Raw genomic sequence first — 14,656 nt, forward strand, 5'->3', positions numbered from 1 at the left:
AAATATGTAGAGTGTAAAATCTTACATTTTCTATTATTTTGTATGTATTTGTACCCTACATATTTGCATTTGCACTCTTTCCAAACTGAGTTTTATGGTATTATGCATTTGATTACCCAAGTCAAAATTTTTGTATATATATCTGTACACCCAATATGTTTACCAGTGTAAAGACTCATGTATATGAGACAACACGTGTAATAGAACACCGGTCATACTTGTGTGATCGGAGAAAGTACAAGCGAAGCTTAATTAAGATTTTTTTTTTGGGGTATTATGCATTACATTGTAGGGTAAGGGGTGGGGACGGTGCAGGGTGCATGTGAAGTTAACTAACCTTACCATAGAGAGCCTATAGCTATGCGGGTTTGATCTTATGTCACCTAATCTGAATGGGAATGGGAATAGAAATTGAAATTAAAATCCGAACCAGAATCAGAAAAATTTATTCCCATAATCTGGCTCAAACAAGAATCTGAATGGGAATTGAAGTTAGTTAGAATGGGATTTTATTCCCAATGGAATGAGGGAGTGCCATTCCGCTAGGAATGGGTATGGAATTTTGAATCTACCCAACCAAACAGTTGGACTATTCCGGTTACGATTCCGATTCTAGACCCCTATTCCCGTAAACCAAACAGGACCTTAGCTATTTGGTCTTGTTATTAGCAAGGTTAGTTGAGAGTTGAAAATAAAATAAAATATAGAGAATATTATAAAGTTTATAAAAAAAATGAGCATGTATTATGTAATTGTCTTATTAGACAAAATTTATCTATAAAAATGAGAATTATTACTACTATGAATGATGGAAATAGCTAAAACACAACAACAATAACAATAATAAGAGAAAAGTAATATATTTTGTCCATGATTCATTGACTTGATCCAATGGGTCAGTGGTTCAACTTGTAAGGTATCTGATTATTGATCAAGCCAATGATTTTTTTTTACTAGAAGTGATTTGAGCTGAAACATACTTAAAAATTTGTGTTAATATTAATTTAATTGTCTAATTCACCCACAACTTGAAAAAATTAATATTAATCATAAGTAAAAAGATTTGAAGCTAGGTCTTTAGGTTGTTGAAAATATAATAAATCTATCAATACCAATATATGATACCTCAATTATTTATCTTTAATACATGTGTTTTGATAAGAATCATCAATAATAATAATAAATAATAATAATAATAATAATAATATATTATTATTATTATTATTATTATTATTATTATTATTATTTAGTGGTGTATGGAAATATGGGAATCCAAAAAAAGGGAGGGAATTTTTGGAGTGTTATTTTGTCAATGAAGGACAGGCATCTTGTGTGATAAATCCAAGAGAAGAGAATATTAAACCCAAAGTCAAAACGACATGATACCATAACTCGGCCCCATTGATCGCAGCTTCTCAGATTGGTCTATAGGTGGGGATGCATCATCCGAGGCATGGCTATCTATGACCCAGTGATTGAACGTTAGACAGATGCAAAGGGTGTGCATGTGGCAATGCCCCACCACATGTACAATTTCCCCCATCCAGTGGGGTGGGTCCCACGGCGGCTAAGGTTAATAGTAATATAGAAAGTTGGAATCCAGAGCCGTCTGATTTGTTGAACGGTCCATACGTCTCATTACACCCAAACCCGATCTAAGCCACCACTGGCCAGTTTCTATAGAACCCGATCATAGGTCCAGTCAAGACGGAGTTTACCATTTTACCCGACCCATTAACGTATCTAATGTTATTCATCTCAAATCCAATTGCTGCACACAATGCAGATTTGGGTAAATGGTGCTATGGTGGTTTTCACCAATCATGCTGCTAGACAAGGATGGGACGTAGAACCGTTTTGATTACTGGGTCACGGATTGAAGTTGAACAGTTCAGCCATCTAGCTCAATTGTTGAAATCGCTTAAATAAATAAAAAATAAGAAAAAAAGACGATTTATATATATACATATATTATTTCACATCAGAACATGGTTGATTGGACGCTAGAACACCAAAAAAAATGGACTAGAAAAGGTTTTAGCTGTTTGCAATGCAATATCATTTGCACTTGGTACGAATGCATGAGAGTGCGGATGAGAACAGTGCATATTTTGGTTCACTTTTTTCTTATGGCTTTACTTTACCAGTTTACTTGCTTCAGATTTTATTTCACTAATAAAATAAAACCTAAATCCAATGTAAAGTAGAAATTGCACTCCCATACTTTCACACTCAGCACAAATGAAATTGCGTTTTAAATAAATGAAGGCATGAAGGATTGGAGGTAAAGATCCATTTCCCCATTTGTGGGACCACCACTTGGTTATTAATAAATATAGCTTAATAAAATTTTAAGCTATATTATTAATTGGCTATTAATCAATTAATAAATTAATTGAGTTTGAGTTAAGAAAGTAGTTGAATTGAGCTCAAGCTTCATAATACATGGCTCGAGAGACTCACAAGCCTAATCAAGTATATAATAAAATATTAATTTTAATATATTTTTATTAATATAAATAGTTATTAAAATTTTATATTAATTTATTTACAACCAAGCTGAGTTTGAGTAAGAAACTTGAAACTCGATTGAGCTCAAATTGAACTTCAAGCATCAAACTTTTGAACAATGTTTTTGAACCGTCTTTGACCCAAATGGTCAGAATGTTCGGCCTGAGAACCATTTAGGCAACCGGTTCCGTTTTACTCTAAACCCGGTCCAAGGCTAAAAACCATTGAATTGGTTAACAACCCGCTAACCCAAACAGTCAAAGTGTCAATCCATTCAATGGTTTTGATCGTTTTATATTTTAATTTTAATTTTTTTTTTATTTTTTTCGTTGGAACAGGCCACCTGTTCGAACTGAATGGTTGAACCATCAACCCATAAACTAATGGACAGAACAGTTTCAATTCTGGGTCGATTTTTAAAATCTTGCTTTTTAGTCAAATCAAACTCGAGTAGCCCAATACTCGACTTGACTTGAATAGCTGAGAACTTTCCCTCAACTTTCTTTTTCTATCAAACCAAACACAACCTAAACTTCATTATTTTTCCTATTTGCTCCCCTTCTCCCACCTCAATTTGACTGAAATCTCAAATTATTTCTATTACTAAAAAGATAATGTGTGATGTTGATCGCCACTCTAGCCTTTGGCCATCTTTATCTCTCTCTATAGAATTATAAAATTGCAATATGATGAAAGCAATAATAGTGATAAAAATAATTGATGAGGCAGTTGAAGATGTTGGCCTCATGTGCTCAAACCCTTATTTCTTTTCTTTTGATTTTCATTCTTTAGAGGATAATTAAGAGGATTGGATATCTACAGTGTGAACTGAATGGAATATGAGTTGGACCACAAATTATCTAATTTACTACATAAGATAAGGACATCCGATCTGACTTGTAGCATGAAGTGATGAAAGATGTATTAATTAAGAATGATGAGGATACAACACTAGCAGAAGGAGGTGGTCTGTTTAGGGGCCATTTGATTACAAATGAAATTGCTGATTGCTTTGTGTTCTACTGGATAAAACAATTAAATAAAAAAAAATATTCCAGGTTCAGCCATTAAATAAGCTTTTCAGTTCAGCCACTTCAGCTGTAAGGAAAAGTTCTCAAAGTTTACAAAATTTCAATAATATATTATCCCCTTTACGGCCAAAACTTAATTTTCCACACTGCATCATTGCATGAAAACAAGCCCAAGAAAAAAAAAACAGAAAAGAAAAACAAATATTTATTCTATATGAATGACAAACAATATATTTTTCATACCCCTCACACCTGTACTGCCATCTTAGGAAAAAAAAAAAAAACAAATTCACTTTTGGTTCCCACTTCCCTCAGTCAATGTCAATCCTATATGAATGACACCATTTATTCCAGCTTTACCCAAGAAGTTTTAGCCATTGAAAAGCCTTAGAGTCAATTTAAATAGGAAAAAAAGGGTTTATTTATCATCTGGCATGGATTCAAAAGTCTAATCAACACTTCCTCTGCAGATCTGTTCTCTAAATAAATATTAGCCAATAGGCATTATGAAACATAAAAGAGTATTTGGTCACAGAAGGTCAGAGGAACTAAGGAACCATCCCAGATAATCTGCTTTCCTTAAGATGGTAGTACAGGTGAATAGGTTGGCATGAGTTACAGAGACAAGATGAAACGGTGGAATATTTCCTTGGTTAGTGTTATGCAACAAAGCCCATACAGTTGTTGGGTTAATCATATAGTGCAATATTTTATTTGAATATTAAACACAAGGTTCCCTGTAAATCTCCTGTAACAAAAATAAATGAGAGAAACATTCAAACAGACATAGAGACAGACAATGAAAACAAACATTGCCTGGGTTTTTGAGATTTATTTTTTTGAACATGACAATATAATATTCTCTTTTAATGGGTTTTGAGGTCAGATTGATGTTGGTTTGACCAGTTAATCTACCACCCAGCTCTTTCAATGCCTTCTCCTGAAAAGAACCCAATTCACAAGGTAAAATAATAAGAGGGCTGTAAGAGTGTAGCCTTCCTCTTCCAAATTCTTGAAAGTGACTTCCAATCTTTAAGCCTTGAACTTTCATATGAGAAAGTGATTAATGCTTCTGTGTGAAACCTGTCTGAGGCTCTGAACAATCCCACTCCCATTTCTCAAGCTTTTTGTAAAGGCACACTGAGCTTGTATGGTCCAGCAGCTTTTCATGTGGAAGATTTAGAAAATGGCAAACCATTAGGACCCACTGCTTCTGACTCACACACATCTCAGTTCTTAAAGTATGTAAACAGAATGGGTTTGATTGCTCCGACTTGACATCTATTGCTACTTTGTTATTCCATACTATCCACCCTTTTTTGCCTCAACCATGTGCAAGGCCCTATGGTTTCTAGGTTGCCATTTTGTTCAACAAGAATGAGAAAAAGAGATTTCTAGTATGTTCTTTGGAAAAGGAAAAAAAGAAAAGGTTTCTAATGAGATCAATTATTAGCTTTGGAAGCTTTGGATCAGTGATGTGAGGGAACAAAAACCAGAATGAAAATATACCCATTCCAGAACTATTCAAACCACATCATTTCCACCATCTGGAAAATAGGAGATTTGAAGCCTCCTATTCTGCTTCCATGTTCTTAAGCATTTCAAAGTTCCTCAAAGATGAAATATGTGGAATTGGGATAAATCTAAGAACGGATTGGGCTGCAAATGGTATCTGTTTGTTTGAATTCAATCCCATTAAGGGTGATTAATTGTCATAGATCAAAGTTTCATAAATGTTATTTTTTATTCATTTTGTTCATGAAATATAATGTCAAAGTCATTTATAGTTCATTTTATTAATAACATATGATATTTTGACCTTTTTTTAGTTTAATAATGTATTAACAACACCATTCAATATCTTATTGTAATCTGAATTCAATTTTGGATCATATGGGAATCCGACGATCTGGTTCAAATTCAAATAAATGAATCAAATTTGGATCTACCTATATCTGATTCGATGCGATCCACTTGTAGCCCTAAACTCACATTTGGGCTTCTCTTTTAGGTCATGCATCCTATTTCAGATGCTATGAAAGAGCTGAAATTCAATACTGGACTTGGATGGGTTTAATTTGAACTCATTAATTTGAGGCCATGATCAGCCATAAAGTCTAAGGTTAAGCATCTGGGCATATACAATTCCAGCCCAAGCCCACATTAGAAGGTCACTGTCAAATTGTCAATAATCCAGTTGGGCAGGCTCAACCCAAGTACCCAACAAAAGTTTTTGACAATGAAGGTTCAAAAGATTGGTAAAATACAAACGATACAGGCCAACACCACATCTGCCTTTTGGGCTGGACACGGTACACATTCAATCTCGATGTATCGGGTCCAATCCCCCATCACCCTTTGTATCTGTCCGATACAGATGAGTACAATAGCAAAACAGTATTTTTCAACCTACCGTTCAATTTGTCAACCCATCACTCGGTCATATTTCTGGGTCCATTCCACCCTGAACTTTTCACCTGGAAAAAAAAACCCGGTTTGGGTCGACGACCTTGTGATTTAATTGGCCGAATCAAACTGTTTGACCGAGCCAACAGGGCACAATAAGTTAGTCATTTTTTTCATGTGTTTTGGCCATTTTCATCATTAACAGTTTTCTTTTTTATTTATCAAACTTTTTTTTATTTAACATGATGAATATAATTAGGGGTATTACCCGAACCGTGGGAATTTTTTTAAACAAACCGATAGTACCGGTTTTTGGAAAACCAGTAATTGAAACCGAACCAAAACCAGTTGGTTTACCAGTTGACCAGTTCAGTTTGTCGGTTTTTCGATTTTTTACTTTATAATATTAATTACAAAATATATATAAACATATAATAAAAAATTCTAAATATATATAAAATATTATATTTTAAATAATAAATAATATATTAATATATATAATGTGTATTTATTAATTTATAACATATAAAATATACATAAATATATAGAAAAACTTGTATACCAATCGATTCGGTTAACCAAAACCAAACCAGTATCTTCGATTTTTTAAAAACACCAAACCGAAACTGAACCGACCAGTTTGGTTAACTGATTTTTGGTTCGGTTTTTTATTTTTTTGCTCAGCCCTAAATATAACATTAGAAAAGTGCCCAATTTTTTGCATTTTCTACATTTTTTGTATTTATACATATTTTTCTATATTTTTATTGTTCAATTAATGAAGTCACAGGTGGACCTGCTTGACCCAGACAGTTATACCACTGACCCGACACTAAATGGTAAAGCAATTCCATTTTATAAGTATTTTTTGAGAAAATATTATAAATAAATAAATTTAAATTAATTCAATATTATACAAAGTTTTTGTTTTAAAAAGCAAAAAGAAGTGGATTTGTTTCAAAATCGAATTATGTTGTTGAAACTAGACCGTTCATGGGTAGGGTAACCCAACGGGCTGGCCCAGCTAGGCCCATTCTTTATTGGGCTTGGATAGAGCTTTAAGCCTACTGGCTCACGCTTTCCCAAATAAACCCAGCCCAATAATCTTATATATAATCAAAATGTAATACATATTTATAATATCATATAATAAATAACATAACAGTAATAGTATATAATTAATATATTATAATATATCTCTCCAGATCGGGCTGGGCCAGGCCTGTGAACAGATCTATTGTAAATCATCAAAATGATGGTTTTTAAAACAAAAAAGCAAATTTTGGATTACAAATATTATACGATTTATTAAAAGATGATGCGAGATGATTAGATGAAAACATGTTTTTCAAATTTGATACTCAAGAACATGGTTTCGGCTTTCAGTTTTGGAAACAAAACAAACATATAATCAATAACATATTTTCCAAGTTTTTGTTTTATGAACCAATTTGTTTTCAAACCAGCTGGTTTGTTTTATTTTTAGAACTCATAAGAAAAACAATTTACATTGAAAAACATTGATAGGTTTTCTAAATTTAGCCAAACAGAGACCTTGGCTCCATTTGGAAGCTTTCATGAGCCACATTCTATAGAGAAAAGTATCTAATCATTGAAAATGCATTCACTTTCCATTTATGGGCTTCAATGAAATTTTCAATTGGATGCTATAACAAAAGAAAAGTGAAAATTTTGAACTTTAAAACGAATTGATAATTTAACAAGGTAAGTTGCATGCCCTCATGAATTAAAGGGAGCAATTTATGAAAAGGAAAATATCAAATACGCATAAAGAATTTAAGAATGCTGCTTTGACTGTTTTCTGAACTCATGTAACTAGTTTTACTTTTGTATATCTTCTTAGTTCGCCCCGTCTCCTTTTTAAGGATGACCTTAATAGGCTTGGAATGTACACTCTCCTGAGATTCTGGCGTTGTGCACAAGATTTCATCTGGTTCCTCAACAGATGTCACTTCTGATACTTCAGCAGAAGCACTCTGACTTTGAGACAACTGATCATCATCAACATTATCAAGTTTTCTTCTCTTGAATGGATTGTTGTCAGGAAACTCACTTGTCTCTTCTATTTCATCATGTTTTTTATCAAATTTTGGAGGTGCCATTAACTTCTGAAGTGCAACAGCTTCATTTTGGTACTTACTTTCATCCAAAGTTGGCTTACAATCTTCTGCTGCTCACAACACCAAAAGGACAACGACATTGGACAAGTCAGTTGACTGATAAAAGCATACAGAAACCATGCACAAGCAACTAGACAAAAACTTGTGTTAATAACATGTTATGTGCTTGTGTTTCCTGGTAAGAATTAGCAAAATCCTTTTCTCATGGGCTATATGATTTAAAGTCTTGCCTGTGATCTTGGGGGTTTTACAAGAAAATACAGTGAAGCAGCTCTCTTGTTTGGATAAAACCTGGTCCTCATCTCCCAAGCATCGATCAGAAGTTTGAATGATGATTGGATCTAGAAGACTTTCAGCATTTGGACAGTGGTCGAAGGCTTGCATGGTAATTGGATTCAGGTGGCCTTCTGCAATAGCAGTTGCAATTGATGGAGGGATTTCTCTTTTTAATAATTGATGAAGGAAAGACTTTTTTCTACACCAGTAGGAATTCTATTATCACCAAAACATAATCAACATCTTCACTTCATTCTAGTTAAAATGAAATAATCTTTCTTCTCCCTAAATAAAGTAGTCCTATACATTGAGAAACCAAAAAAAGATAAAGATAAGCTGTCCTAAAATAAACTTAAAAAATAGGATACTGTCCCAGAAAATCCATCTCCCCATCCAGATATTCCAATAGTTTTATGGGCAGAGGTTTCATTGGTTTGATCATCTTTGAGCCAGCATCATATCTATATAAAAAAGAGTGACAAGTCAATTGCATTCATTAGTGGAAGCAATAAGAACTAATAGATCAACTGCTAAATTGAACTTTAATATACATTCTAGCATGCCGAAAGACTGCAACTGCTTCTTTAAAAGACTTAAAGTAATCTTCAGGCATTTGGTTGCCCTTCTCAAACTTAAGCACGGAAAGGACCTGTTTATAGGGCATCATATACAGGAAAATATGATAAATATCTACCTATCAAAAACAAAATGATAAATATCCATCTTCTGTAACTGGGATACATTTATGGATCAAAGAGGCCACACCAAAGCATTTACATAATAGGCACAGAAAAAGAAGCTAGCCATATTAATCAAGGAATCTGCTTTGATAGCCAAATAATGATATTCTGTACTTTTTATATAAGAACAGCTCAAAGGGCTGTTATATCCCTTGAACACTTCTTTGATGAGACTACATCCAGAACAAGGAGAAACCGAAAAAGGTCCAGGGATTTCCTGGTTCTAGATAAAGAGCAGTCAAGGAATAAGAGTGGTCAAGTAGCAGAACTGATGCTTCTTTTATGGTATTTATCTCACATGGATACCCTCTAAAAATCTTACTAATATAACATGACATAACTACAAATTAACACCAGTTCAGTTGTATATGGTACAGATTTTTTTGGTAATAATATACTGATTTATGAAAGAAAAGAATATAAAATATGCACTTAGTGAAATTGCAATATACATTTATTTCTCTATTGTCATTCATCAGTTGTTAAAAGTTAAAACTGTAGGGCATTTTCAAAGAAAAAAGCAATATACATTTCTTTCTCAATTGCAGTTTTACCACTGCTCTAACTAGTTAAATATTTTAGAAGGTTTATGCCACTAGGGTCATACACATTATTAGAATATAAACTTCGGTTACACACAAAAATGCATGTTCAAGACCTCATCTGGAATAAGCAAAAAGTAAAAACCTTACCTCAAATGTTTTTCATGAAGAATTTTAGACCTAATGATCAAGTAAAATCAAATAATATAGGATCCTTTAGTTCACATCCAAAGTCAAGTTTGGCCATACTATCACACCAAGAAAGTTTCCATGGGAAAGGTGCTAATTGAAATTTGAAAAAGATACGGTTGTAAGCAACCACAAGTTAAAAACCAGTTTGAAATGGATGTAGCCCTAAATAAGTTTTTTATCAGCAATGAAGCCCTCAATATGTTTGCAGTACTTTAAGAAACTTGAGATTAAGATGTTAATGATTAGACCATGGATAAATAAGAGAAACGAAGAGATCACAAGCATCCCTGTTTCACAAACTAAAATGCCATTACCTAATGTTGGTCCCAGTTACCTGGATCTTGGGAAGGGTGTACTGGATATGGACCTAACCTTCAGTTTACTTTTGCACAAAATGGCTTCTCTCATGAGTTAATTGACAAGACTGTAGTTCCATCATCCTAGGAAATGCCATTACCTTTATTGTGCATGAAATTTTTCATGTCCATCTTGCATCCCATTATGTAGTTAAATGCAGTAAAACCTCCAGATGCAGCACTTGAAGAATATTTAGAAGGAACTAACATTATCTCAGTCTTATCCATCCATTTTTTTTAAAGGGTCCTTCAGAAATTAGAAATATATTCCACCAGCATGCTTAAAATCAAAGAGGTTAGGCTTACCCTGTCTAAACTCTTATACTTGGAAACCAAGGAGTAAGCTCGCTTGATCCCAATTCCAGGTAAAGATGGGAGGAAATCACAGCCGGATAAGACACACATTCCTGTTACAATGCCAAGTATGCAAAAAGTTAGGTCAATGGGAAGTAATAACAAAACTTGAATCTGTGAGATAATTTAAACGAATAAAAATGGATAAAAGTTACTTTCCAATATATTTGTGTATATATGGATGAACTTGAAAACAAAGTAGGATAATAGGTAGATATACATGAAACGGAAACCTACACTAAACCAATAACATGAATGTTCTATTAGTTAATAGCAATGTCTAGAAAAAGCTAACTCATCTCAAGAAAATTCATAAATTACTATTTCTTCCTGATGGAAATTGGACCACCATGTCTAATGTCCAAGGCTCCAAGCTCATAAGCCCAAAGAGGTCTTACATACCCCTCAGGTTTCTCAAGGGAATGGCAATTTCGCTCCTTATCTCACTGATTCTTGAATAATTTCAGGGGAAATCCAAAAAATAAAAAGACTATATTCCATGTAATCCCAAGGGTCATACAAATGATGGTTTTGGAAGTTCCTTTAGTATCTTGCACTCTAATTCATAGGCTGGGATTGAACAACTTTCAAGATCCCTCTTTTTGATCGAGTTATTAGAATGCAATAAGGGGCATGATGGAATCCTCTGGTAGGATGTTTTCTTTGGTTTCCATCTAAGAAGTGAAGACATTTTACAATGATCAAAGGATTTCTAGATCAGTTGAAGTGTCAACAGAGGCTGGAAATTTTCCACAAAAATAAAAGCATATTTCATTAATAGGTAAAAGGAAGCTTTGCAGCATAGGGAGGATCAGCAATAACATTATGTTCCTTTGTAATCCAACTGAGAGTAGCTGCAGCCTCCCTACTAACATCAATGCCAAAACACTAATTTTGAAAATTTATCTTCCCTTCCACTCGTGTGGACAGGTAAGCAAGCACTAAACCCCTGAAGGTCCTATTTTTCATTGTGGCATAGATCACAACACCAATGAACAAGAAAAGTGTAGTACAAGCATAAATGGCTAAAATGCCAACTCTGAAGTCACCTGTGAACAAATCCTTATCAAAATTCTTGAAGGAATATGCACCAGCCACAGAATTGAAAATATTGTCTAGCACGATTTCTTCACCATTTCCATATCGGTCCATCTTAAAGATAACCTGTCCACCATAGATACAAACAAATCAAGACAGTATTGTCTTCAATATCAAGTAGGAAGTAGAGACAATAGAATCACCAGGAGACAGTAGTAGACCTCCTGTCAATATCAAGGTTTTGTAGAACATCTTACAGCTTTACAACCATAGGCCATCAGATCACTATCCTCAGTAATCACAGCTGCAATACCCCCTTGTTCTTCTCCAAGGCTTGAGAGATATGCCAGTTGTGCATCAGCCTCATAAGGAGCAACTACGAACTCAATGTTTTCCGACCTCAGAACCTGAAAATTTGCCACTTGATAAAATTCTAAGTGCCAGAATCAACATCTGATGGATTAATGATTTAGTGAAGGAACATACTTGAATCAATTGATATGCCATCAGCGGGGTGATGCTCACTGCTCTCTACAATGGAAAACAAAAAAAAAACACATAAAAATTGATTATCAAATCATACAATATCTTGAAGACATCAATAAACAGCAGACACAAAAACTTCCAACAACGAATGTAATAGCTCCATTGAAAACTCAGTCCAGCAATATTGTTAGTATGTGGAGAGATTAATGGGCAGAAGAGTATTGCCCATATATGGCTTCTTAAGTGAATTTTGTACTCTGCCCTCGTTTCTTTCCCAAAGCTCAATTGCCTTATTCTGGAGGATGTCATGGGTTGCACAAATTTCATATTGTGATTTGTTTTATTCCAGTTGAAGTTTTCCTTGACCGCATTTTGCTTTTCCTCTTCAAAAGCAACTTATGGTAGTGTTGAACATTACATCAAAAGGAAATACCACCGGATTCAGAAGGACTCAAAAGAAATTATGATGTGATAACAATGACCTAAATATCATGACTAAGAGCTTTGAAACTTGCCAATTTGTACCAAGCAACCAATGCAATAGGCAGACTTAAGGAGGAAGAAACAGAACCTAAAGCTAAGTTATACCAGATAACAGAATTTTACCAATCAATCTGAATGTTGAGATCATATTCATATGAAGAACAGTTACTGAAAAGAAAAAAGAACGTTATGATAGAAGTGCAGATTCTACAGAAAAGGTTGCCACACGGGAAATTAATGGTGTTGATGATAGATTCATTAAATCTACAAAACTACTTAAGACCATATCGTTACTTTACTGAAGAGAGAGAATGGTTTACATTGCCAAAGCAGCTCCAAGCAAAATATAAATAGCACTTTAATTGCTGGCTAATGTGCATATTTTGGTCACTACAATAAAGAAAATCTAATTGGGAAATGTAATAATTCACCATTTGCCAGTGTCTAATAACATTAGGAACAAACACATTTAACAGGTTTCCTGCAATGATTGTTACTAAAATATCAATGCCATTGTTTAAATAAGTTGATCATTCGATGAGCACAAATATCATTATTCTTTGCTTAAAGCATCTTTAGTTTTCACAAACACGTCTTGGGAATAATTACAAAATAAGATCCCTACCGAGGCCCTTTTTTTTCAATTCCTCTTCAAATATCTCTCAAAGTCAATCCATTGGCTGACTAAATGCCAGAGAAACTCTGAGAATAAATAGAGGCAACTTACATACTTGGACCCATCATAAGAAATTTACTTGATAATCCTTTCCCAGGTTATCACTCTTAATCTCTTTCCTCACCCTACCCCCCCCCCAAAAAAAAAAAATAAATAAATAAATAAATATATAAATATATATATATATATATATATAGAGAGAGAGAGAGAGAGAGAGAGAGAATCGAAGAAATTTAATACCTGGAAAAATTCAGTGGCAGCCTTGTAATCACCTTCATCAAGTTTTTGCCTTGCCAAGGCAAGATTAGCTTCTCTCTTCCTAGAGCAATAATATCAACTCGATAAATCAATGTATTCAATGCATAGATAGACGGAGTATAAAAATCAAGTCATAGGCAGAAAAGTGCTCGATTTCTTTAAGCTAAAAAATAATGAGGAACCGATTCAAAAGTTAAGGAAAAAAGTTGAAGGGACTTGCCTGTGACGTTCATCCTCAGTGGCCGCTTTACACGGGACGTTTCCACCGTCAAAGACAACAACGGGTGCGATCTTATAGTGGCGTAGTAGATTGATTCGATGCATGAAGTAGTGCAGGTAAAGAGATTTCCTGTCGCTCTTGGAATCGAGACAGAGCTCCATACTGCACGAATAAGCTGCAAATATTTTCTGGGTTCTTTAAAATTCATTAAAAAAACCATTGAAAAAAAAATCAGAAAAAAAAAAATGTAGTGATTCGAAGGTATAAGGATCTCACCGCCCTTGTGAAGCCATGAATATGCATCAATTCCAACCTGTATCAAGAGGGAAACGGTGAGCAGAAGCAAATGTTTGGAGAAAAAAACTGAAACCAAGAGATGAAGAATAAAGAAAAATAAACTGCTCCATGATTAAGAAATTTTACACGCTTGCCGGCATATTTTTTTATGTGAACAGGCATGATGTATGGTTTCATGAACCTGAGGAGATTTTGGATTCCCATTTCTTTCCCACTTCTGTAGATTTTTTTTTTCCCTATTTTTTCTTTAACTTTATTTTTCTGGGTTGGGGAATGGAGATGAAGGTTAAGCGGAGAAAATGGCGAAACGAGGGAATAACTGGGTAGTCAAACCCAGGAGGCCAGGAACAAAACAAATCAAATTCATGTTTAACGTTCTTTCAATTTTTTTTACAGGCTTTCCCGCTAAAATTATTTGAGATTCAACCAATGAAGGAGTTCCCGCCATTTTCAGTATTGTGTGATTTTATGGGGAGCTAACAGCTAACAATGGTGGGTCCAACTGGAAAACAGTTGATTGATTCGAGGGGCGCATCCCCATTGGAGAGACTGAACGAATTCGGATCTCGAGGTCTGAACTCAAGTTTTGGGTTCGGTCCGGGTCTGTGCCTGAGCTTAATTAGGACTGAAACGGGTCGGGTTTAGATCG

General features: G+C 34.4%; 1 protein-coding gene across 3 annotated transcripts; it reads right to left on the reverse strand.

Moving 5' to 3' along the window:
• Nucleotides 1-7,608: 7,608 nt before the first annotated feature.
• LOC148864135 (5'-3' exonuclease family protein) lies at nucleotides 7,609-14,389 on the reverse strand. 3 transcript variants are annotated; one of them, XM_088974790.1, is made up of 12 exons: nucleotides 14,134-14,389; nucleotides 13,987-14,023; nucleotides 13,711-13,885; nucleotides 13,473-13,551; nucleotides 12,074-12,118; nucleotides 11,845-11,994; nucleotides 11,599-11,713; nucleotides 10,502-10,602; nucleotides 8,917-9,014; nucleotides 8,734-8,826; nucleotides 8,320-8,531; nucleotides 7,609-8,136 (listed from the first exon to the last, which is right to left on the reverse strand). In XM_088974790.1, exons 1-12 carry the CDS (start codon nucleotides 14,209-14,211, stop codon nucleotides 7,727-7,729), a joined length of 1,593 nt encoding a protein of 530 aa, XP_088830916.1. In that variant the 5' UTR covers nucleotides 14,212-14,389; the 3' UTR covers nucleotides 7,609-7,726. The 3 variants fall into 3 exon arrangements, with proteins under 3 accessions (XP_088830916.1, XP_088830914.1, XP_088830915.1); XM_088974788.1 differs by having other exon boundaries at nucleotides 7,609-8,139; XM_088974789.1 differs by having other exon boundaries at nucleotides 7,609-8,139; nucleotides 13,473-13,547; nucleotides 13,707-13,885.
• Between the last annotated feature and the right edge of the window lie 267 nt (nucleotides 14,390-14,656).

Source organism: Nelumbo lutea, chromosome 3, assembly GCF_056320005.1.
Source record: "Nelumbo lutea isolate HS-2025 chromosome 3, American lotus-T2T, whole genome shotgun sequence".
NCBI classification, from domain to species: Eukaryota; Viridiplantae; Streptophyta; class Magnoliopsida; order Proteales; family Nelumbonaceae; genus Nelumbo; species Nelumbo lutea.